The 23,352-nt window shown below is 63.2% G+C and overlaps 2 protein-coding genes across 6 annotated transcripts; one reads left to right on the top strand and one right to left on the bottom strand.

Moving 5' to 3' along the window:
- Nucleotides 1-303: 303 nt before the first annotated feature.
- On the bottom strand, nucleotides 304-6,239 carry LOC130262180 (digestive cysteine proteinase 1-like). Its single transcript, XM_056509037.1, has 11 exons — nucleotides 5,914-6,239; nucleotides 4,590-4,649; nucleotides 4,270-4,362; nucleotides 4,021-4,193; nucleotides 3,098-3,341; nucleotides 2,832-3,024; nucleotides 2,549-2,742; nucleotides 1,861-1,952; nucleotides 1,617-1,778; nucleotides 993-1,182; nucleotides 304-670 (listed from the first exon to the last, which is right to left on the bottom strand). Exons 1-11 carry the CDS (start codon nucleotides 5,963-5,965, stop codon nucleotides 483-485), a joined length of 1,641 nt encoding a protein of 546 aa, XP_056365012.1. The 5' UTR covers nucleotides 5,966-6,239; the 3' UTR covers nucleotides 304-482.
- Nucleotides 6,240-7,268: 1,029 nt separating this feature from the next.
- FGR (FGR proto-oncogene, Src family tyrosine kinase) lies at nucleotides 7,269-16,972 on the top strand. Of its 5 annotated transcripts, none has more exons than XM_056509285.1 (13): nucleotides 7,269-7,474; nucleotides 11,164-11,224; nucleotides 11,380-11,632; nucleotides 11,721-11,823; nucleotides 12,061-12,159; nucleotides 12,303-12,406; nucleotides 12,477-12,626; nucleotides 13,024-13,188; nucleotides 14,073-14,252; nucleotides 14,503-14,579; nucleotides 14,780-14,933; nucleotides 15,477-15,608; nucleotides 15,790-16,972. In XM_056509285.1, the coding sequence occupies exons 3-13, from the start codon at nucleotides 11,392-11,394 to the stop codon at nucleotides 15,996-15,998; spliced, it is 1,614 nt and encodes a 537-aa protein (XP_056365260.1). In that variant the 5' UTR covers nucleotides 7,269-7,474; nucleotides 11,164-11,224; nucleotides 11,380-11,391; the 3' UTR covers nucleotides 15,999-16,972. The 5 variants fall into 5 exon arrangements, with proteins under 5 accessions (XP_056365260.1, XP_056365259.1, XP_056365262.1 ...); XM_056509284.1 differs by having other exon boundaries at nucleotides 7,269-7,467; nucleotides 15,790-16,968; XM_056509287.1 differs by lacking the exon at nucleotides 13,024-13,188 and adding an exon at nucleotides 13,550-13,705 and having other exon boundaries at nucleotides 7,286-7,467; nucleotides 15,790-16,967.
- The last annotated feature ends 6,380 nt before the right edge of the window (nucleotides 16,973-23,352 follow it).

Below are 23,352 nucleotides of genomic sequence, written 5' to 3'. Positions count from 1 at the left end.
GAGGCTTTCCCCCTCCCCAAGTCCCCATGCCAGGAATTTCTCATCTCAGCAGAAATCCCTGGGGTTGTTTGTGCTCCACCTCAGAGCTGGAAGAGCCGCTCCCCTCACCCCGGGTGTCAGACTGGCTGTGAGAGCCAGCTGGCTCTGCCAGGTGGGATTGTCCCCTCCCCAGGAGGCCCCTCGTGTCCCACAGGACCGAGAAAACCAGGCTGGGGACAGGGATCTATACAGGATGTGTCCCTGGGGCACAGGGGGCACAGCTGTGTGGGCAGCAATTGAATCCCTCCTGTAGAAGCCATCTGGTATTTTTCCAGAGTCTTTATTGGCAAGGCCAACACTGTGTCCCTATCCTGCCCTGTGTCCAGCACTGAATGGACCTGTCCCATTGTGTCCCTGGCTTCCTGATGGCTCCACCAAGGGCCTGATCCAGGGCTGAGTGCTGAGAATATTGCCCAGGGCTCTCCCTGCAGAGCCAGGGTGGCTCAGGCCAGGATGGGGTAGGTGGCCTCGGTGGCCACACCACAGTTGTTGTCCTTCATGGCCATGAGGATGTAACCATCATTGCCCCAGTATGTGGACCAGGAGTTCTTGATGAGCCAGTAGGTCTCTCCCTGCAGGACTCCGTAGCCCACAGCCAGCACCGCATGGTCCAGTGACCCCGGGGTGTTGTCTGCAGGAATGACATGGCACAGGCTCACCCCTGCCCAGAGACTGTCTCTGGCTGCTGAGCACCCAGTACAGAGGACATCCCAGCCCAGAGAACATTCCTTTCTGGGCCCTCCCTGCCTGGAGAGCACCCCTGTCCAGTAACCCCAGTCCAGAGGACATCCCAGTGCGGACAGCATCCCTGCTCCCAGGGCTACCTTCAGTGCTGCAGAGGACTTCAGGGTTCAGCCCCTCCACCCCTCCCTTGCCCAAAAAGAGGGCACTGAGGTGCTCTGGCATCTCCTTGGCACCCAGAGCTCCCGTGCCCCTCGTGCTGCTCATCTCACCACACTTGGGCTCGTAGTAGATGCCGTTGGAGTAGAAGGAGAAGCTCTTGTGCGAGGCGTCGATGCTGACAGCCACGGGGCCGTGCTTGTAGATGGCAGCTTTGAGCGCTGTGATGTTGCCCGAGGTGACATTGATGTAGCCCGTGATCTTGGCCAGCATCTCAGACTGGTTGTAGTGGCACAAGCCGTTCTGCACACCCAGGGGACACACAGTGTCATCAGGAGCCCCAGGACCCCTCGCTGGACCCCTGCCTCTCCGCCTGACCCTGCGGGCGCAGGGAGGGACCTGGAATTTGGGCTGTGAGAGCATCCTGCCTCTGACCCTGCTGGAAGCAGGGGCTTTGCTCCATCCCTGGGTACCCTCGGGTATGCAGTGACTCATGGCCCCACACACAGGTGGAGAACACTTGTCCTTGTTTTACAAGAAGAGAAACTGAGGGACATGGTGACAAAACCACCTGGATGACCCCGGGGGCTTGGCTTTGACAGTGAACCACGGAAGCCTTGGGGACAAGGTGACACCCTCATCTCCAGAGCCTGTTGTGGGCATCCAGCTGGGTCCCACCTTGGCTTTAAAGCCCCAAGATGTTGAGAGAGCCATCAGGGACAAGGGGTCACCTTCACCTGTCCCTTGTAGGTGCCGTAGGACTCGGTACTGGCAATGCCCCCATGCTTTTTGATCCACTCATATGCTCGCCACTCCTCGCCCCCGTCGCAGGCATAGTTCCCAAAGCCCCAGGAGCAGTCGATGAGCACTTGTTGGGACAGGGGGGTCAGCATGCCGGTCTGCGGGGGGACACGGGGCAGCATGGGGACCGGCACCCTCCAGGGCCCGTCCACACAGTGTGGGGCACAGCCCTGCTCCCACCTTGAGGAAGAGGGCACCTTCCATGGCTCCTGTTGTAGCAAAGCTCCAGCACGACCCACAGACAGCCTGATCCTTCACAGGGGTGACAGCACCTGGGGACAGTGGGAGAGGAGAACCTGGGCTGACACCGAGGGATGGAGGCAGGTGGAAGGGAAACTGAGGCAGGAGTTGAGGTTCAGAGGCAGCACAGCCAGATCTTGGTGCTAACCAAGAAGGGGGGAATGCACCAGCAAATGTGGGACCCCCGCCCTTGGCTAGGGGCAAGCTCTGAGGTGTCACTCCCAGCTGATGGGGACAAGGGTGAAGCCAGATGTTGCTTCAGGTGTCACCTCTGTCCCTGGGACACCAGAGTGAATTCAGGGCCAAGTGCTGACCCAGCTGTCTTTAATCATAGAAACACAGAACGGTTTCAGTTGGAAGGGACCTCAAATATCATCATGTTCCACCCTGCGCTGTGGGCAGGGACACCTTCCACTAGACCAGATTGCTCCAAGCCCTGTCCAGTCTGGCCTGGGACAGCCCCAGGCTCTCTGTACACCTGTTCCAATTTGTCACCAGCTCCCAGATGTGCAGCCCGAGGGACAGCACAGCCCCGCAGGCTGTGATGAGCAGCAGGGTGGCTCTGCCGGACTCAGGGTGAGGAGCACTTCCTCCCAAAGCCCCGCGGCTCCCTCGAGCCCGCACGTACCGTACATGCGCCAGTCGAGGCTCTCGGGCAGGATGATGCCGGTGTAGCGCTGGCTGGGGAAGGGCAGCCCGCGGTTGGGGGTCCCGCTGCGGCGGCGGCCCCGCAGCGCTGCCAGCTCTTGCGGGGTGCGGTCTGCCAGGTGGTTCAGCGACAGCGTGTAGGACAGCGCGGCGCGGTTCCGCGAGTGCACGAACCTGCACCACGGTGGGGACAGCAGCAGTGGCACTGCCCCCTCCTCCCCGGGGCCAGCAGCACGGCAGAGCGGTCACCCAGCCGCCCGTACCTCATGTTGTGCACGAAGATGCTCTGCCGCTGCTCCAGCTCCCGCACCGAGCCGTAGCGCCGCCCCATCTGCCGCCGGTACTCCTGGAAAGCCCGGTGCGCCCAGGGCTGGTGCTGCCCCACCAGATCCTCCATGGGGTTCGCCAGCACTCGGTGCTCCGCCGCGCTCCCCGGCAGCTCCCCGCACTTGGTCTCTGGGCAGCGGAGGGAGGACGCGGTCAGCCCGAGCCCCACGGACAGGATTTGGGGGGGCCCTCCCGCGCTCACCGTTCACGGGGAGGTCGAACACGGACGGGGGGTAGCTGTTGTCGAAGTCGGTGTAGGCGATTTCGTACTTGTCGTAGTGGGAGCCCAGCAGGCTGTTGTAGCCCCGCATCTCGTAGTGCACGGGGGCCACCCCGCAGCTAGAGTTGGTCACCCACAGCGTGTAGACATTCTTCTTCTGCGCCCAGCGGGTGACGTTCTGCCACACGGCACAGTACCGGCCCTCGTAGTACTCCTCCCGCAGGAACTGGGGGGGTCACGGCCTCAGGGAGGGGACCCCAGCCTCCCCCAGGCCACAGGCTGCCCACCCAGCCCCTTGGCCCAGCCCAGTGCCCACACGAGGCTCACCGGACGGATCCAGTGGCTCCATGGCCATAAGCACACAGCCAGGTGTGGGATGGAAACTGGGGCAAGGATGTGGGGTGCAGCACAGGGCTGTCCCCCCTGTCTGGCTCAGCGGTGCCCTGGGGACACTGCACTGTGCACAGCACCCTCTGCACCCAAAGCAGGGGGCTGGTTGCGCCATTTCTCTATAAATCTGAGAAGACTTCAGGGTTTCCCTGCATTTCCAAGCCCTCGCCATGCAGGCAGGTGTCCAGCTGGTGACAGCCTGCTGTTCCCGCTGCTCACGCGCTGTGCCCAGCCCTGACGCAGGCTGGGGCCGCCAGGAGCTGAGCTGCCATGCAGAGACTTGCCCAAACCACGCCGAAATGCCAGCGTTTGTGTGGGACGTGACAAGTCCCAGCACGGCTGCCGGAGCTGGGAAAGGTGCCAGGAATGACCCTCCCCACAGCCTGGGGTGTGGGGACAGGTCCTGGCCGGTCCCAGCGCCCTTCAGCCCTCGGACAGAGAGAAGCATTCTCCCAGCAGCCCTGGCACAGCCTGGAGATGCTTTGGGAGGTCAGATCCAGGCTCAGCTGTCCCACCTTAAAGCCGCTCATGCTGGGGAAGACGCTCTGAGCTGTGACCACGTCCTCCTTGGAGCCGGGCAGCTGGAAGCACTTCCTGGCGTTCACCTCCTTCTCGGTGGTCTCCGGAGTGATCTTGTACCTCATCCCGTAGGGCTTCACCGCTGCCAGCTGGTAGGTTATCACCTGCCCTGTGCCAGGGAAGGGACACTGAGGCACGGGAGTCCTGCTGGTGCAGGCTGGGCGCCGCTGGTGCCCACCTCTTACCTCCATAGTACTGGATCCGGCTCTTGTTCCCCGTCAGGTTGTACCAGGCTTCGAAGGGCTCCTCGATCTCGGCGTAGGGCAGCTTAATGACCCCTGCGAGCCCCCGGCACAGGACACAGGTCAGCCACAAGGCTCAGCACCCCAGCATCGCTCCCTGAGCTCCCCAGAGTCTGCAGACCCACAGCTGACCGAGACAGTGACCCATGGGTGATGGGTCAGGAAGAGGCACTCGGCTGCGGGAACTGCCCCAGTTTGGCACTGGGACAGCCTGGCCCTGCCCGTGCTGAACATCCCTCCCAGGGGCTGCGGGGTCCCGTTACCTCGGACATGGTAGATGGAGCCGAACTGAGGGGGTGAGCGGGAGAGGCTGTGGTCCTGTCCTGAAAGGCAGAGGGGGCAGGTGAGGAGGGCTGTGAGTGTCCCCCAAGCTGAGACGGGGATGGGAGGCTGCCAAGCCACTGCTCCCCCTCCCTGCAGCCTGGGAGTCCCTGCTTGGCCCACAGAGCTTCGTGAGCTCATCCAAAGGCACATCTAAGGGACGGAGGCACTGACACCGTCCCGGGGTCAGCTCCATGCCACAGCCTGCCGTGACACTGGAGCAAGCCCTGCACTGCTGCACCGCCAGGGAACCCCGGCTCCCGTTGGGGTGATGCCCCAGTGTCACCCCCAGCACTGGTGGCCCTGGCTTTGAATGTCTCCAAGGTGGGACCCAGCCAAGCTGTCCCCAACACCCAGGGCATGGCTGAGGGGCGCCAGGGACCTTACAGGTTCTGCCTGGCATGTTCCGGTGACCTCCCCAACCTCCCTCCGGGCTCCCAGCTTGTGCAACCCCACGCCAACACAACTGCTGGGAACGAGCCCTTCCCTCCCTCAGCATCTTCCTCCTCGCCGGGGGCGACCGGCAGCACCTGCCCGGACCCGGACAGCGCCTGCCCAGCCTGGGACAGCCGGGGGCAGACCTGTCCCCAGCCCGGGACAGCCGGGGGCAGATCTGTGTCCATCCCGGGACAGCCGGGACAGACCAATCCCCAGCCCGGGACAGCCGGGGGCAGACCAATCCCCAGCCCGGGACAGCCGGAGGCAGATCTGTCCCCACCCCTGGACAGCCGGGGCAGACCTGTCCCCAACCCTCGGGAGGCGGGGATGAGCAGACCACAGCTGCCCCCCGGGCTTTGCTATCCGCACCCATCATCCACCGCCCCCAGGCACCCACAGACAGCGCCAGGCTTGCGGGGGCAACCACGGGTGCAGCCACCTCCCAACCCTGCTGGGCTTCATGGAAAGGGGGCCCCAGCCCCTGCCCACCCCTCGTGGCCGCCCTGCCCCCGCTGTCCCCTTACATTTGGCTGCCCTGCCTGGTTGGGTTAAATCCCTTGGGTTAAAGCTGCAAATTATTCTTATTTTCACGCCCCCAGCCCCACCAAGCCCCCAAGCATCCCCCCCACCCCGCCCTCTTTGCCACCCATCCCAGCTGTGTCTTGGAGGAACTGCGAATTTTGGGGCCCAACAAGCAATAAATCCACTTCCCCAGGCTGAAACCTCCCCTACAGCGCGGCGGGAGCAGATCTGGTGGGGTACCAAATTTCCCTCCCATGCCCGGGCTGTCCCCAGCGGTGGAAGTGCCAGGGTCGGGGTCAGACTCACCCCAGACGGCGATGTAGAGTGCAGAGGCAGTGAGCCAGCAGAGAAAGCCCATCCTGGCCGCCCCGGCTCGCCCGGCTCCAGCTGCTCAGCTGCTCAGCTTTTTCCGCGAAACCCGGCGGAGCCAATGCAGAAGTTGGGGCCCTCCCCGGAGGAGGGAAGGAGAGGGGGACGGGCACCCCAGGGCGCTCGGCGGGGAGAGCGTGTCCCGGCAGGGCCCCGCGGAGGGCGGTGGAGCAACGCGGTGCTGCGGGCCGTGGGAGGTGCGGGATGAGCCCCAAAACGCCTCCAGCAGCGTTTGGGTGGGTGCGCTGGATGGATCTGTGATCACCCCCCAGGCCGGGGTCAGCCAGGCTTCCTTCCCTCTCCGGATGAGTCGGGAGGTGACAAGTTATGGGTGACATCACTGGGGAGCAGGTCCCCAGCCGGAGGAGGAGGAGGAGAAAGGCTCTGGAGAGATGGATCCCGCTGCAGCCCAGCTGTGTGGCAGAGCCGGCACAAAGCCAGCTCCAGGAGGGCCCAGAGAGGATACAGGGGGGGCTCAGACAGCGCTGGGGAGGTTCTGAGGGAGTGCAGGGGAACTAAGACAGGGTGCAGGGGGTTCCCACACCATGCTGGGTGCTCAGGTGGGGTGCAGAGGCACTCAGACAGGGGTCTGGGTGGTTTACCCCAATCCCAGAGCTCATTGAAGTTTGTGGCTTGGTGTAACCGATGCCAAACCTTGGGCTCATCCCCCTAGCAACATTATCTGGACAAGGGGTTAATAAGGGGTCCGATGTCTAGTGAGTAATCCACGAACACAGGATTGGCTTGAGCCACGTAAGAGCTGCTCCCCATCTTGGGGGGCCGCCCCTGGAACACATTCCAGCTCCCTGCCATTCCCCGGGCGCGGTGGGCTGCCCTGCCCCTGCAAGCCTGTGCCAGCAGGACGGGGGACTGCTCTGCATGTCCTGCCACCAGACTAGCACCTTGCTTCTGTCCCTTGCAAGGCCACAACGCTCTGTGCGCGATTTGATGTTCCTTTGCTGTCCCGTGCCCTGGGACTCTCTCGGGGGGCTCAGGGAGGCAGTGCCAGGCTTTGGGCAGCGGCACAGGCTGGACCCGCGCACTCTCCGTGAACCCCAGCAGGCAGAGCCTGGGAATCCGTGCCGGCGTCTCCTTGTGCTGCTGGGGACCAGAGCCCCCTGATGTCGCTGTGCCACCTCTACCGGCAGGCTGTGCTCCCCAGAGAGCGTGCGAGGTGATCTGGAGAGGGATCCGAGCGGGATCCGGAGGGAGATCCGAGGGGGATCCAGCAGCCGGCTGGGCTGGCTGGTACAATGAACCATTGCCTGCGAGCGCGGGGAGGAAGGGGGGGCGAGGGGAGGGGAAGCTCTTGCTCGGCTGCCAGAGCGCCGAAGAGACACGGGAAGCTCGTGCCGGGCGCTCCGGCTCTCCCGCGGCTGCGGGCCCGCATCCAGCGCTGGGCGAGGCGGGGCTGCCCTGGTTGCCCGGCCGGTGGTCCCGGTGGTCCCGGTGGGAGCGGGGGGGTCCATGCCAGCCGGAGCAGAGCTGACGGTAGGAGGTGTGTGCGCGGTGTGTGCTGCCGGGGGTGGAGGGCTCACCTCTGGCAGGGCGGGGGCTCTCTGCATCCCCTTGCCGTGTTCTGCTGAGAGATGTCCCCTCCGTGTGTTGGGTGGCTCTGGGTCCCGGGTGGGACGGGCACTGAGCTCTGGGGACAGAGGGTCCGGTGACACCGGTGGGGTCTGTTGGGGGCCTGCCCTCACTGTGCCCTCACTGCTTCCCTGGGAAACGCCTGAGGGTGGCAGGAGACCCCCGTCCTCGCCATCCTGGGGGGCAGCAGGGCAGCGGGGGCTGGGGCTGTGTGTGAAGATCGGGGGGAAAGCACCGGCGGCACCATCCCGGCTGTCACTGGCGGTGACAGCACGGTGCCCTCAGCAGCGCCGGACCCGTTCTGGGGAGGGGACAGCACACGGCCCTGGGAGACACACGCACACCTGTGCCCCCCTGCCTGCAGGTGCCGGTGGGCTGCCAGCCCAGCCCGCGCTCCGCGGCGATGTTGGGGGCTGAGCTCTGCGGAGCTGGGGGAGCTCTAGGGGGCTCAGGCCCCAGCCGGAGCGGATGTTCCCCCCCTCCCTGCAACTCTGCTCCGTCCCTGATCCTTGGTGTGTCCCAAGGAGGGACAGGAACTCACTGCTTCCTGCCCTGCACAATTCCCTCCCCACCCCGCTCCTCCCGGGACATTGTATTTGGAGCCCTGGCTGGCTCCCTCCGCCCCTGCAGCCCCTTGGATCCGGGAATTGCTCCTCTTCCAGCGGAAATCCTGCTTTCCCAGCCAGCGATGGGGCTGGAAGCCTGGCCAAGGGGGCTCCCTCTCTACTGAGCATCTTCTGTCAGGGAGGGGGGCAGGGGACCCCTCTGTCATGGATCTGGTGGCTGACAGGTGGGCTTGTGGAGAAAATCACGTTTGGGGGTTGGCAAATCCTTCATTTTTCGTCCCAGGGAATATCCCTGCTTGTGGGCGTCATCCCTCCTTGCACCCATTGTTCTGGAGGAGCCTGCTTGCACTGGTAGCCACAGGGGACTCAGCAGGCACTGGGTGAACTGGGAGGACTGGAGCTGGAGCAGGGCTCCATCTCCAGGTGTCATCTGGGTGGACTTGAGGCTGGGGGGCAGCGGGAAGGAGGCAGGGACGCACCACCATCTGCCACAGAGATGGAACAAGGAGCAGATAGGGGAGGCAGATGAGCCTCTTGTCCCCTCCCCAGGTCTGTGGGGTCCTGAACACGGGATGGGGACACAGCTCCAGGTCTTGTGTCCTAATGAGCCACTTTCCCCTTCTGCGCTGCAGCTACCTCATGCCTAAGTTTTCCTGCTGGGAGCAGGGAGCTCCAGAGGCGCAGGGTGACAGAGGAACCTCGGCGGCAGCAGGCTCGGCTGAGCAGCCCTCTCAGTTCCTCTTTCCAGGGAGCGGGAGCTGGCTCACCTCGGGGCAGTGCAGGGGGACACTGTGGGACAAGGGATGGGGGTGTTCAGGACACCCAGGGGGCTGCAGCCATTCCTGCCTGACCCTCCCAGATCCCCCAGGGCTCGAGGTCCTGCAGCTTCTGTGGCCCCTTGATGGCCACAGCACCATCCTCTTCCTCCCCCCAGCCCACACCGTGCTCCTGCTGCTTCCTCTTCCCTTGTGTAGCTGTGTGAGTTCCTCTGGCAGCTGCCTCCTGTCCCGTGGGGTTGTGGCCCCTCAGCCTGGCAAATGCCACTGTGGCTTGTCCCCACAGCATGGGTGTGACATTCCCAGCACCCCCATGCTGTTCCATGTGGCTGCATCCCCCCAGAGCCCGAGCTGCCCACTGCTGTTGTTCCCACGAGGGGAGGGGAGGCCAGGGTTGGAGGTGACCCCAGGGGAACTTCAGCACTGCAGGTGAACGTGTGGAGTGACAATCGGGTGTGCAAGGGATATTGTGCCCTGCCTGGGAGCTGGAGATGGGGCTGAGCTGCCCGTGTCCCAGGGGCCTGGGGTGCAGAGCAGAGCAGATGGACGGGCAGTCAGGGCTGTGGCTGCTCCTTGCCCGGCGGGACAGGGGTGAGGAATTGGCCGGTTCTGAGCGGGGTGGAACCTGGCAGCTCGTCCAGGACTGGTGCTGGGGGAGCCAGGGCGAGAAGGGCTCAGTTGCCATCTGCTCCCCAGCTCCAAGCAGCTCCTCCTCGGGAAGGCTGGAGCCAGACACCACCGTGCAGCCATCAAACATGACAGCAGCTGCGTCCCCTTCCCATGGGCAGCGAGGGGTGGCTCTGGGCCACCCTGGCTGAGCTCAGGGGCTCTTGGGTGTGCAGGGAAGGGGAAGCCTGGGTGCAGTGCTGCTGCACAGCACCTAAACCCTAGATGCTGTGATACTGGGGGGTTGCACTTGCCTGGAAGATTCTCCTTGCCATCCCTGCTGGTCAGCCCTGAAATTCAGCAAAATGGGAGGTTTCTGAATGTGGTGGGTGCATGATTCCCACCCAGGGGGGACAGGGTTTGTGAGAGACAGAGCTGTTCAATTTAAAATAGTCACTAATTATCATCAGGAATAAAATCCGCAACCAGCCGAGTTTCCTCAGATTTGGCAACACTGCCCTGTCAGCAACGGCTGTGGCCTTGCCACACCAGCAGTGTGGAAAGCAGAGATGGAAGGAGTGATCTGGGCTTTCCACCCCTACTGAGAGAGAGGAAAGGTAATCAATAACCATGATCAGGAAAACCTGCCTGAGACATCTCATCCACCCCAAAACCTTTGTCTCCTCCAGCTTGCTGGAGTGCAGAGGACAGGACACCTTCCTGCTCCTTCCCTCTGCTCTCAGCTGGAGGCAGAGTGACCTCTGGCATATTGCAGACTGGAGTGCTCTGCCCGGTGCAAACTGGGCAGACTGGTGTAGGTGGGTGCCCAGCAGTCAGGGCAAGGACAGGGCTGCGGATGGATGTTTCCTTACAGCCATGACAGGAGAGGTCCGATCTCCTCCTCCTCCTCCCTGACACCTTCTCACCACACATGGCTGAAGAGACTGTCCTGACCACTGTGATGTGAGCGAGGACTTTCCTCCCCAAACACCCACTCCCCAAGCACAGGGTGTGGGCATGGGGAAGCTCTGGGGCTCCTTCCTCCAGGTCAGGCTCCCCTTCAGCCTCGGGGCCACAGCTGCCCCGAAAGGACGTGAGTGGCGTGGTGAGGACACAGCGAGAGAAAAACCCACTGAGGATGTGGTTTCAGCCCACACCGGGGTGTTGCAGCCCTCGGAGCAGTGTTGCAGCTTTGTGGGGGTGTTGCAGATCATTTGAGCTCATGCAGGGAGGTTGCAGCCTGTGAAGGGGTGTTGTAGCCCATGCAGGGTGCTGTGGCTCATGCAGGGGTGTTACAGCCTTTGCATGTGTGCCTCAGTCAGTGCAGGGTGCTGTAACCCGTGCAGGGCTGTTCCAGCCGATGTGAGTGGTGTTGCAGTCCCCGTCGTTGGTGCTGCAGCCTGCGTAGAGGTGTCATAGCCCATGGCAGGGGTGTTGCATCCTGTTTTGGGGTGTTTCAATCTATTCAGGGGTCCTTTAGCCCGTGGCAGAAGTGTTTCAGCACGTGCAGGGCTGTTCCAGGCCATGCAGGGATGTTGCAGCCTGTACAGGGGTATTTTACCCCATGGAAGGGTGTCACAGCCCACGGCAAGGGTGCTTCAACCCCTGCCGGGGTTGCCCCCCACCCTTGATGCCCTCCCTGGTGCCCACAGGTGACTCTTGACCTCCCCGAGGTGACATGGAGCAGCTGAAGTGACCCGAGGAGCCGTTGCAGTGAGTGGAGCCGCCATGCAGCACCCCCGGGTGCCGGGGGGACGGGGGGCGCCCCGGGCAGCACAGCCCCCCTCACAGCGGTGCCCGGGAGACCCCAGGGTGCCCCCGTGGTGCTGCCGGAGGGGCGCGGGGCTCACGGACCCTCTGCCCCACAGGCGGTGCCCAGGATGGGCTGCGTGCCCTGCAAGGAGAAGGGGGCTGGCAAAGGGCAGGCAGCGGGCGAGGGGGGCTCCCTGCAGCCCCCCGCCTGCCAGTACGACCCCAACCCCACGCAGCCAGGGGCCATCTTCACCCGCATCCCCGACTTCAACAACTTCCAGGGGCCCCTGGTGCCGCTGGCCGCGTCCTTGGCTGAGCCGGGCGGTTTCACCTCGGGCGTGCTGCCAGCGCGGAGCGGGGGCATCGCAGGTCAGCAGCGCGCCCGATGGTGGGGAAGGGTCTCCGGCTGCGCCCCTGGGCGCTCTGGGCTCATCGTGGTCCCCTCCGTGTGCCACAGGCGGGGGGGTGACGCTCTTCATCGCCCTGTACGACTATGAGGCCAGGACGGAGGATGACGTGACGTTCCAGAAAGGGGAGAAATTCCACATCATCAACAACACGTGAGCCCCCCGGAGCTGCTGCCACCCCCAGCACACACACACCAGCCCGGGAGGCGCCTTTGTGCTTTGGTGCCCCCCGGGCCCAGGCTGGGGACCCAAGCTCTGCCTCATGGTCTCAGCAGCGAGGGGTGGGGGACAGCGGGGTCTGTGCTGTGTGGGGGGTGAGGAGGCACACGGTGGGCGCGTCTGTCTGTCTGTCTGTCCCTCTTCCTCCACGGTCTCTGTTTCCCTGCCCAGGGAGGGAGACTGGTGGGAGGCGAGGTCCCTGAGCTCGGGCGCCACGGGCTACATCCCCAGCAACTACGTGGCCCCTGTGGACTCCATCCAGGCAGAAGAGTGAGTAGCGGGGGAAGAGGGGTTGACACAAACCCCAACCGCCCCTGCCCCAGGCCCCGCGAGCCCCGGCAATGCCGCAGTGCTGGCACAGGGGCTCCTGGCCCCCCGGCGGTGCCTCCCGGCGCTGAGCCCAGCACCTGCAGGTGGTACTTTGGGAAGATCGGGCGCAAAGACGCGGAGCGGCAGCTCCTGTGCCACGGCAACTCCAGAGGCACCTTCCTCATTCGGGAGAGTGAGACGACAAAAGGTACAGGGACAGGGATGGGGACACCGGGGGTTGTGCCCCACGTCCCTCCCTGACCATCATCCCCACATAGGTGCCTACTCCCTCTCCATCCGGGACTGGGATGAGGCCAAGGGAGACCACGTGAAGCACTATAAGATTCGGAAACTGGACAGCGGGGGGTACTACATCACCACCCGAGCCCAGTTCAACACCGTCCAGCAGCTGGTCCAGCACTACATAGGTAGGGTGGGGTGAGGGGCACAAGGGGGGGCAACAGGAGGGGTAGGGAAAGCCCAGAAGACCCTTTGGTAAGAGACTGGGCTGGCGGGGTTGAGCTGGGGAAGGAGGGGGCTGTTCTGTGGGTGGTATTAGGGGACTCCTGGAGGGTCTCCCCTTTTCCATGCCCAGGGTGCAGGGGGTTCCCCTTGTCTCCGGTGGGGGGCCATCACCCACCCCTGGGTGCAGCTGGGGGGACTAGAGGTGCAGCCCAGCTGGGGGGTGCAGAGCCATCCCTGGGGCAGGCAGAGGGGATCCATTTGTATGTTGGGGGGGATCCAAGAGCCTTGGGGTGGTGGGAGGGGGCAAAGGGCGGGTGGGTCGGTGCCCACGGTGACTCCTGTGCCCCTGTCCCGCTGCAGAGCGGGCGGCCGGGCTGTGCTGCCGCCTGGCCGTGCCGTGCCACAAGGGAACCCCCAAACTGGCTGACCTCTCAGTCAAAACCAAAGACGTATGGGAGATCCCCCGCGAGTCCCTCCAGCTCCTCAAGAAGCTGGGGAATGGGCAGTTTGGGGAAGTCTGGATGGGTAGGGCCTGGTGGGCAAGCCAGGACAAGAGGCAGGGGGGACATGGGGGTACCCCCAGGCCTGGCACCCCACTGGGACCAGCTCCTGCCTGCCAGGAGAGGCTGAGTGACACCGATTTGCTGGCATGAGGAATCATCCCATGTCCTGCCCTGGGCTCACAACGGGTACCCCAAGATGCCCCATGTCACCTCTGCATGGGCAAAGAAACCCCCACTGCAGATGGGACCACAAGACCAGGCCAGGGGGTCCCACCTTCGTCATCCTCTTCCTTCAGTGTCCTCTGCTTCCTCCACTCATGCATGCTGCCTTCATCCCATCACATCCCCTCCTCCTCCTCCCTGCCTGCCCCCCTCCCCTGCAGAGTACAATGACGGGTTGTGCCATCTGCTCACCCACCCGTGCCCTGCTGTGAAGCCCCAGACCCTGGGATTAGCTAAGGACGCCTGGGAGATAGCACGGGAATCCATCACCCTCGAGGAGAAACTTGGCATGGGATGTTTCGGACATGTGTGGATGGGTAAGGCTGGCCCAGCCGGCCAGGGTGGGGCAGCACAGGGGGCAGGAGGAGCATTGTCCTGTCCTGGCAGGGAGCACCACAGGGCACCAGGTGGTACCCACTCGTGTGGGGGAGGTGGAGACTTGGCACAGAATCCATGAAGGGTTTGGGAATGGGTTGAGGTTGGTACTGGGGTGAGGGGAACTCCTTGTCCTGGGTGCAGTGGGATCCCAAACCCCACCAAGGGATCCCTTCCTTGCCCTGCCCTGAATCCCTGCCCATCCATCCATCCATCCATCCATCCATCCATCCCTGCATGCATGCACACACTGCTCTGTGCTGGGCTGGCTGTCCCTGGGCTCCTGGTGACTCTGTGTGCCCAACCCAGGCACGTGGAATGGCACCACCAAGGTGGCGGTGAAGACGCTGAAGCCCGGGACAATGTCCCCCGAGGCCTTCCTGGAGGAGGCTCAGATCATGAAGCGGCTGCGGCACGACAAGCTGGTGCAGCTCTACGCCGTGGTGTCAGAGGAGCCCATCTACATTGTCACCGAGTTCATGAGCCAGGGTGAGCGGGGGGCTCACAGGGCAGAGGGATCACAGGGCAGGGGGATCATGGGGGAGGGGGCTCACGGGGCAGGGGGATCACAGGGCAGGGGGATCATGGGGTAGGGGGCTCACGGGGCAGGGGGATCACAGGGCAGGGGGATCATGGGGTAGGGGGCTCATGGGGCAGGGGGATCACGGGGCAGGGGGATCACAGGGCAGGGCATCCTTGGGTTTTGGGGGTCTTTGATGGGGACCCCTCCTGCCTGCAGGCAGCTTGTTGGATTTCCTGAAGGATGGGGATGGTCGCTACCTGAAGCTGCCCCAGCTGGTGGACATGGCTGCCCAGGTACTGGGGGGCTGGTACAGGGTGGGATTCACCCCCAGGGCTGCACTGGGGGCTGGTACAGGGTGGGATTCACCCTCAGGGCTGCTCTGGGGGGCTGGTACAGGGTGGGATTCACCCCCAGGGCTGCTCTGGGGGCTGGTACAGGGTGGGATTCACCCCCAGGGCTCCTCTGGGGGCCCTCACTGCTCCGTGCCCCTTAGATTGCGGCGGGCATGGCGTACATTGAGCGGATGAACTACATCCACCGGGATCTGCGCGCTGCCAACATCCTGGTGGGAGACAACCTCGTGTGCAAGATCGCCGACTTCGGCCTCGCCCGCCTCATCGAGGATGATGAGTACACGGCACGGCAGGGTAGGAACGCTGCAGTGTCCTCCTGTTGTGTCCCTTAGCCTGGACACGGCCATCCCTGGGGCCGAGTGACCTGGGTGATGGGTACCCCAAATGATGGTGCCCCAGAGTATGGGCAGCCTGGGTGTTGAACACCCCAAACTGATGGGTGTTTTAGGTGGTGGATACCTTGGATCACCCCAGGGTATCTCCAGGATGTCCCAGAGCAGAGGTGCCCCACGGAAGGGGCACCCCCCAGGGCAGGGGTGTTTTCATTGATGGACGCCCCAAGAGATGCACCCCAGGTACAGTGTGTTCCCAGTGCAGGGTGCCTCGGGTGCTGGGTCTCCCCAGTGCAGGGTGCCCCTCGTCCAGGGTCCCCCGGGTGCAGGACACCCTCAGTGCTTCAGGTGAGGGTGCCTGTGGTGTGGGATGTCCCAGCTGTGGGGTATCCCCAGCTGTGGGATGTCCCAGCTGTGGGGTGTCCCCAGCTGTGGGTGCCCCAGGTATGGACTACTCCAGGTGTAGGTGCAGCCCCAGCCCTGGCTCACTGCTATCCCCTTGCAGGTGCCAAGTTCCCCATCAAGTGGACAGCACCGGAGGCTGCGCTTTTCGGCAGGTTCACCATCAAGTCGGACGTCTGGTCCTTTGGCATCCTCCTGACTGAGCTGGTGACCAAAGGCCGGGTGCCCTACCCAGGTATGGCCCACTGGGGCAGGGGCAGCCCTGGGGTGGGCTGGGCAGGGCACAGACAGGGCAAGGCTTGTCCCATGCCTCAGTTTCCCCATCAAAGCACAAGGCAATGCCTGTGTACCCCAGTTTCCCGCTGGCTCGTCCCATGGGGGTGCTGTCACTGAGTGGGGGAGTCCTTGTCCCACAGGGATGAACAACAGAGAGGTGCTGGAGCAGGTGGAGCGGGGGTACCGCATGCAGTGCCCGGGGGGCTGCCCCCACTCCCTGCACGAGGTGATGGTGCAGTGCTGGAAGAGGGAGCCTGAGGAGCGCCCCACCTTCGAGTACCTCCAGTCCTTCCTCGAGGACTATTTCACTGCCACCGAGCCCCAGTACCAGCCTGGGGACAACCAGTGACCCGGGGGCTGCCACCACCAGCAAGCTCTGGGGTGCCTTAGGGGTGAATCTCCTTTTTTCTTCAGAGGTGATTTCTTCCTTTGGCTGTGCCCTCCCCCCCCCCCCGAATGCCTTTTGGGGGGTGCTCAGGGAGGACACAGGGCTTTGCACAAGGATGTTGGACTCAGAGAGAAGACAAAGCTGTGCACCCCAGCCGCCCCCCTTCCCCCACTCCTTTACTGCCTTCACACCCAGCTTTGAACTTGAGAAGGGCTTTGGTTGCAGGGGGGACTGTGGGGAATCCCCGTGAACCCCCCAGCCCCTGACCCACAGGAGCACAGGGTTTGGGGGGAGCTCCCCATGCCAGCCCCAATTTCTTCTGGGAGCACAGCTGGGTGGGTCTCATGCCTCCAAAATCCTGGCACTGACCTGTGGGAGGTCATCTCAACCCTCCCTCCCTTTATATCTCCTTTAATTTATAAGATTTTATACGCCTCCCCCAAGCAGCCATGGCCCCCACCAAGGGATTGCAATATTTGGGGGACCCCCTTGTCCCTGGCCTTATCTCCTCTGCTTTATGGTCCTGAAAGCCATACACGCACCTCTGCTTGAACTGGGGGCACAGGGGGGCACGGGGGGGGCCCGGCAGGGCGGGGGCAGGATGAGGGTACGGGCTGAGGTCACCCCCAGCACTCGGGGAGATTGTGGCTGCAGCAGGGATCCATCGGGGGCTGGGGAGCGCGAGTCCAGGGGGATGGAATGGCTCGGGGAGGAGGTTCCACCCCGCCTGCTGCCCCCCAGGCACTCCCAGCCCTGAGTGGGCTCCCAGTCCTGTGCCCCATGGCCAGTAACCCCACCACCCCCAGGGCAGGGCTGGGGGCGGGCAGTGCCATGGGGGAGGGGGGAGGGAAGGGCAGGGAAGGGGTTTGTTATTTGTTTCTTTGTTTGGTTTTTATTAAGTGTGTAAATACAAAGAAATAAAACCTTTCTAACAAACGGGGGGCAGCCCGGGTCCTTCTGCCCCTGTCCCGCTCCTGGAGGGACGAATTGCCCCAGTGGGCAAAAGCACTAGGGGGTGGTTGGAGCTGGGGAGACAAGGGTGAGTCACAGGATTTGGGGTGGGAACACCCATCCCATGGTGGGGGCCTCCAAGTTCAGCTGAGCCGGGACTGAGTGATGCCCCCTCAGCCCCTCCAGCCCCATCACACAAGTTGGGGGGGGTCTCCTCCAAGGGGGTGAGCAGAGAACGCCCCCCCTGCCCCCAAGGCCGTGTGGGAAGGGGGCACACCGACTTCCCTCGTGAACAAAAGCCTGAAAACGCTGGGTTGGGAAGCATTTGGGTTTGCAAAGGTGCCCCCATGCAGAGCAGCCCCCCTGCCTCCCAGCGCTTCCCGAGAGAGGACTGTCCCTTCCTGCCAGATGGGACGGGGAGGGGTCCTGTGCTTGCAGGCTGGGGAGAAAGAGGTTAATTTTCCTTGGCTTGGCCTCCCCAGCAGGGCCCAGCTGTGCCGGTAATGAATTCCTCAGCACTGATGGGAAGGAGGGACTGGCCCCCACCCCAGCCAGGGGGGCTCAGGTTATGAGTAAAATGCTGGGCATATGGGGAGGGGGGCAGGGGGCCAATGACAGTGGGTTTGGGGACATGCCAGGGGGTCAGGGGATATGCTGAGGTGTTTGGGGACGTACCAGGAGGTTCCTGTCCTGTTCCAGCCCATTCCTGCCCCTTCCTGTCCTGTTCCTGCCCCTTCCTGCCCTTTCCTGCGCATTCCTGCCCTTTTCTGCCCCTTTCTGCCCCTTCCTGTCCTGTTCCTGCCCATTCCTGCCCCTTCCTGCCCTGTTCCTGCCCCTTCCTGTCCTGTTCCTGCCCCTTCCTGCCCCTTCCTGTCCTGTTCCTGCCCCTTTCTGCCCCCTTCCTGCCCCTTTCTGCCCCTTCCTGCCCCTTCCTATCCTTTTCCTGCCCATTCCTGCCCCTTCCTGCCCATTCCTGTCCTGTTCCTGCCCCTTCCTGCCCTGTTCCTGCCCCTTCCTGTCCTGTTCCTGCCCCTCCCTGCCCTTTCCTGCCCATTCCTGCCCATTCCTGCCCCTTCCTGCCCTGTTCCTGCCCCCTCCTGCCCATTCCTGCCCCTTCCTGTCCTGTTCCTGCCCCCTCCTGCCCATTCCTGCCTGCTCATGCGCTCACAGGGGCTGATCCCACCATTCTCTGTCCAGCTCCCAAGTTGAAATGATGCCACCCTTGCATGTCCCCAGCCGAGGCCCCTTGTCCCCAGCGGTGCCAGTGCAGCAGTGGGGCAGGGCCCGTGTGGATTTGCCTCGTGCTTTCTCACATGGCTGTGCTGCCATAATCCTGTGCAGCCATGCTCGTGGCACCATGTGTGTCCCCCATTTTGCTGTCATGGCCTCATGACCGTGAAAGCTGTCGGGGATGCAGAGGGGCCCACGACTGCAGGTACCTGTGGGAAGGGGCTGAAGGGAGGGACCCCCGCCCTGGTCCCCATCCTTCTGTCCTCTCCCAGCGTTGGTGCCCGCAGGAAGGGTGAGGGGCTTAAAGGATTTTGCTGCAGGGTGACCACAGGCTGGGCAGGGTGGGGGCATCGATTTTATATTAATGCCGGGCGGTATTGATTGGGGACGGAGGGACGGCTGCGGGTGGGCACAGCCAGCCCGGGACCAGCCCCCACAGAGCTCCTGCAGCCCCAGCAGGGTCCCCCCTGGGGCCAGAAGGGATGAGGAGGTGGGGGCAGAGGTTAGGACCCCTCCAGAGCTGCTGCAGGCTCATTTTTCTTCAGAGCTTGCGCTGGGGGCTTGAAGAGCAAAGCTCAGAGCCGGGGCTCTGATCTGGCCCCTTCCCCTCCCGGCTGGTCCCTACAGCACCTCCGGAGGGGCGAGAGCAGCTCAGCACCACTCGCCCTGCCCTGCCCGAGGGTCCATTGAGCATTATCAGGTGTCCCAATGCCCCGCAGGAGCCTCATCCCCATTGTGCCGAGCCCCGCTGCCCCCGCTCACGCTACCCAGTCCATGTGGCCGTCTCTGGCTGCCTGCTCTGCCAGCCCGGGCCAGCCCAGGCAGGGGTCTGAAGGCAACCTGGGCCAGTCCGGGCAGGGGTCTGGAGGCAGCCCGGGCAGGGGTCTGGAGGCAGCTAGCCCGGCCGGTGCCAGGCGTAGGTGTGAGCACGCTGCAGATCGCCGGCGCTGCAGACCTGGCACAGGGCACCCGCGGCATTGTCAACCTCCCCGGGGGCCCCGAGCCCCCAGACGCTGCTGGGGACCCTCTGGCCGGGAAGGAGCCGTCCCCACCCACGGCAGGGCGGGGTTTGTCCCTGTGCCCCCCGGCCCAGCTCCCCGGGGACCCGCAGAACCCGCAGAGTTCCTGGGCCGTGGATCGGAGCCACGTCTCCGCGGCAGCAGCGGCCTCACAACAGTGGAAAATGGCCAAAAATGTGGGTTTGGACTTGACCAGGCTTGAGCCTGCTGTCCAGGCCTGCAGGCACTGTCCCACCGGAGGGGAAACTGAGGCACAGATGGATTTATCTGCAATCACCCAGCAGTTCAGCACCAGTCACTGTGAGGGACACCCTTTTCTATGGAAAAACAAGGGACAATCTGTGCACTGACAACAGCAGCATCTGTGACAGCAATGGGGGAGCAGCAGGGTTTGGGGACGGAGGTTTTCTAGGATGGGAATGGTAGGGTGACAGAGCAAACACAGGGGGAGGGGAGGGGGCACAGCGGGAGCCTCGCTCTGCTGGTCACGGGGCTGCTCGGAATTGGTTTTATTGGGAGAAATCAGGAACGGCTTTGCTGCTGCTCCGGGACAGCCCGGTGCTGGAATTCGGGGAAGAATTGGGCTCTTCCGCCGCAGATACCTTTATGGAAGCAAAATCTGGTTATCCCCAGCTCTCCACAGACGCTGGAGGGGCAGGAGCCACCCCCTCCCCCCCCCCCCCCAAACTCATCACGGTCTCTGGACTGCACTCCCCACAACGGCAGCTCCTGGATCCCAGCAGAGCATCACAAACCTTCCTCCGTCTCCTCGCCCCTCTGTCCCCGTGCCCCAGCTCTCCCCAACAGCCCCCCGCTGCTTCCTGCCCCCTGCTCCCACCCCGAGGCGCTGGTGGCTCTGGGGGTCACAGCTGCCACCCCCTCCGCCCAGCCCCAGCTTTCGGGGGGCAAACCCGGGCAGCTCGGCCCGGTGCTGGTCCCGGTGCTGGCCCCGGGGGTGGTCCCGATGCTGGCCCCGGCGGCGGTGCCGTTGCTGGTCCCGGGGGTGGTCCCGGTGCTGGTCTCGGTGCTGGTCCCGGGGGTGGTCCCGATGCTGGCCCCGGCGGCGGTGCCGGCTCTGGTCTCAGTGCTGGTCCCGGTGCTGGCCCCGGCGGCGGTGCCGTTGCTGGTCCCGGTGCTGGTCTCGGTGCTGGTCCCGGTGCTGGCCCCGGCGGCGGTGCCGGTGCTGGTCTCGGTAATGGTCTCGGGGGTGGTCCCGGTGCTGGTCCCGGGGGTGGGCAGGGAGGGCTGCGGGGACACGGCTGAGCCGGGACAGCGGTGGCAGAGCAGCCGCTAGATGGTAGCGTAAGCCCACGCCAACGCTGCTGACGCAGCACTTGGCTGCGAGTCGCTGCCCGGGTGACCCGGGTGGCCCCGGGAGCCGCCCCCTCCCCAGCCAGACAGAAACCAGCGCTGGGTACTCGGGGGGCTGTGACACGGGTGGCACGGGCACAGCTTACCCGCCCCAATGCCCACTGCCACATCTGTGCCCACGGGGACAGCTGGGGACCCCGCTCCCAAACCCACACCTCTACCCCGAACTCAGACTCCAAACTCAACCCTCAAACCACCACAGGGCACGAGCCTGACTAGGGAGGGAACAAAGCCAGGCCTGGGGACGAGCAGGCTCCCAGGTCAGTGTGGGGATGCTGGGCACCCTCGGGAGTCGGGCAGGACCAGCTGGGGGTGTCCATCCATTGCAAAGAGCCTCAGTTAACTCCTCATCCTCCTCCAGCCCTGCCCGGGGCTCCATGCCAGACTGATATATATATTTTATGATAATTATAGAGATGCACTTCAAACCTGACAAAGGACTTTGACAGTTTTAAGCATCTCTTTGATTAATACATGACCTTTTAATGCTTTGGATTAAATTAATAAATCTTTTACATTCTAACCCATTCTGCTTGCAATGTCATATTTTTTGCCTGCCTTGTCCCTCTGTCCCTCTTTCCCCATCTCTGCACAGGTACAGTAATCCACAGCCTTGCAGTATTCATGGGACACACAGCCCTGCAAAGCAATAGGGAGGGGATGCTCCTCGGTGGTTTTTTCTTTTTTTTTTTTTTTTTTTTTTTTTAACCATCCCTAAAAATAGCAAGAAAATTCAAAGCTGACATTCAGGGCGAGGGGACGAGGAAGCCTGCAAAGTTGCTCACTCAGCCACCAGCAATTGCAGCGATCCTGTCTGCGTGTGCAGATTCCTCTGCTGACCGGGCTGGAGCCCAGGCCTGCACTCTGCTCCGCTTCCAGGAGCACTGAGCCTGCTCCCCATCCTCATCCAGGCTGTGCAGAGCCCAGCCAGCCCCAAATCCAGCCCTGCTCACCCTGATGGGTGCAGGAGGGGATGGATCTGACACCTTTCCCGTTGCAATGGGTCCCAGCTGGCAGACAGCTCTCAGCATGACCCCAGCTCACCAGTTCATCCCAGTTTAGCAGTGAAGCTGAGGAGAACAGCGTGTGTCTGGAGTTCATATTCCTTCCTTGCTGCCTGTTGATCCAAAAACAGTCATGAAACCCCAATCTGCCCCACACAGGCTGCTGTAAAGCCAGGTGCTGTGTCTCTCCCTGCACCCATGTGTTATTCCATCGATGACTCACGTGTTATTAGCAGCCAAGCAATATTCCCAATTCCCTGGAGTTAACCCTTCACTCATCACTCACAAAACCACGATGTCATAACAAACATCACCGGTATTATCTACTTTAATTATATTGTATCTACCCAGCTCCTGGAACATTAACAGCGACGCGACTTGATGCTGGGGAGATGCTCCGTGGGGCTGTGGGGAGGGAGGTTCTGAGGTGCTCAGGAAGTTGAGGGGCAGCCCCTGCTCTGCACCACTGTCCTGAGGGGCCTCGTTCCCCACCTTTCCTCCTGGCACTCCCTGTGGCACATGGCCGGGAGGAAACACCAAAAAATTGGAGGAGCAGTGAGTTAGCAAACATCAGGGATATTGCCAGGCCTTAGATTGAGCTTTTGATTTGAAAAAAAAAAAAAAAAAAAAAAAAAAAAGGAGTTAGAAGTGGATGGGGGGAGAAGGAAAAAAGGACACCATTGGCTCCATTGGGCACACCTGGCTCCATGGGCACACCTGGCTCCATGGGGGCGAATGACCTGGGACGGTGCTGAAGTGCAGCGCGGACTGTGGGGAGGGGGCTGCAGTCTGGGGTGCGTGCCCAAATCCTGCAGCCCCGAGGAGGGGGCGCGCAGTGCGGGCGCATCCCGGGAGAGGGCAGCAATGCCCCGCGCATCCCACCGAGACCTCGGGGAGCGGGGGCAGCCTTGGGAGAGGGGGGGTTACCCTCCCCCGGGGTGTCCCCCCCAAAGTATCCCCTCTCTGTGAGTGTCCCCCCTCCCAAAGCGGCGCTCAGCGGCCGCGCGCGCATTTGCGCCCCTCCCTGCGCGCTTCTCAGCGACTGGGAGGAGAAAAAAAGGGGGGGGGGGGAAGGAAGGAGGGGAAAAAAGGAGGGGGGGGAAAGGAAGGACTACAAGGCCCGGCATGCCCCGGCGGTGCTGCACGGCTCCCCGGGGTGCCGGATGCTGGCCGTGCCGCTGACAGCGGAGCGGAGCGGAGCCGCGGTCCCCGCGCACCGAGAGAGGAGCGAGGGGCTGGGCGCGCCTGGCCGCCGGCTCTGCTCCCCCCCCTTTTATCCCAGCCCCCACAAAGCCGGGAGCGGCAGAAGGCAAGAGAGAGGGAGGAGGTGGTGGAGGAGGAGGAGGAGGAGGAGGAGGAGGAGGAGGAGGAGGGTGAAGGGAGGAGGAGGAGGAGGAGGAGGAGGAAGGGGGGAGGCAGCGGCAAGCCAGGGCTCTGCTGCGCTGTGTCTTTCTTTGCTTTCCGCAGGCGGCGAGCGGCGGAGGCGCAGAGGGGAGGTCGGTTCCCCTCCGCCTCCCGCTCCGCTGCCTTTTGTGTGTGTGTGAGAGGCGAAGGGGGGGGGGAGAAAAAAAGAGGAGGAAAAAAAAGGGGGAAAAAAAGGTGAAAAAAGGGGGAGAAAAAAAAAAAAAGGAAAAAAAAAAGGGGAAAAAATAAGCTAAGCGGTAGAGGGGAGAGAAAATCCCGGAAAAAATAAAATAGAGGGGTGGAGGGGGGGGAGAGGGAAGGAGGAAAGAACAGGCA

The sequence above is a fragment of the Oenanthe melanoleuca genome, chromosome 23, assembly GCF_029582105.1.
Source record: "Oenanthe melanoleuca isolate GR-GAL-2019-014 chromosome 23, OMel1.0, whole genome shotgun sequence".
NCBI lineage: Eukaryota > Metazoa > Chordata > Aves > Passeriformes > Muscicapidae > Oenanthe > Oenanthe melanoleuca.
This window is presented reverse-complemented; position numbering and strand designations above follow the sequence as displayed.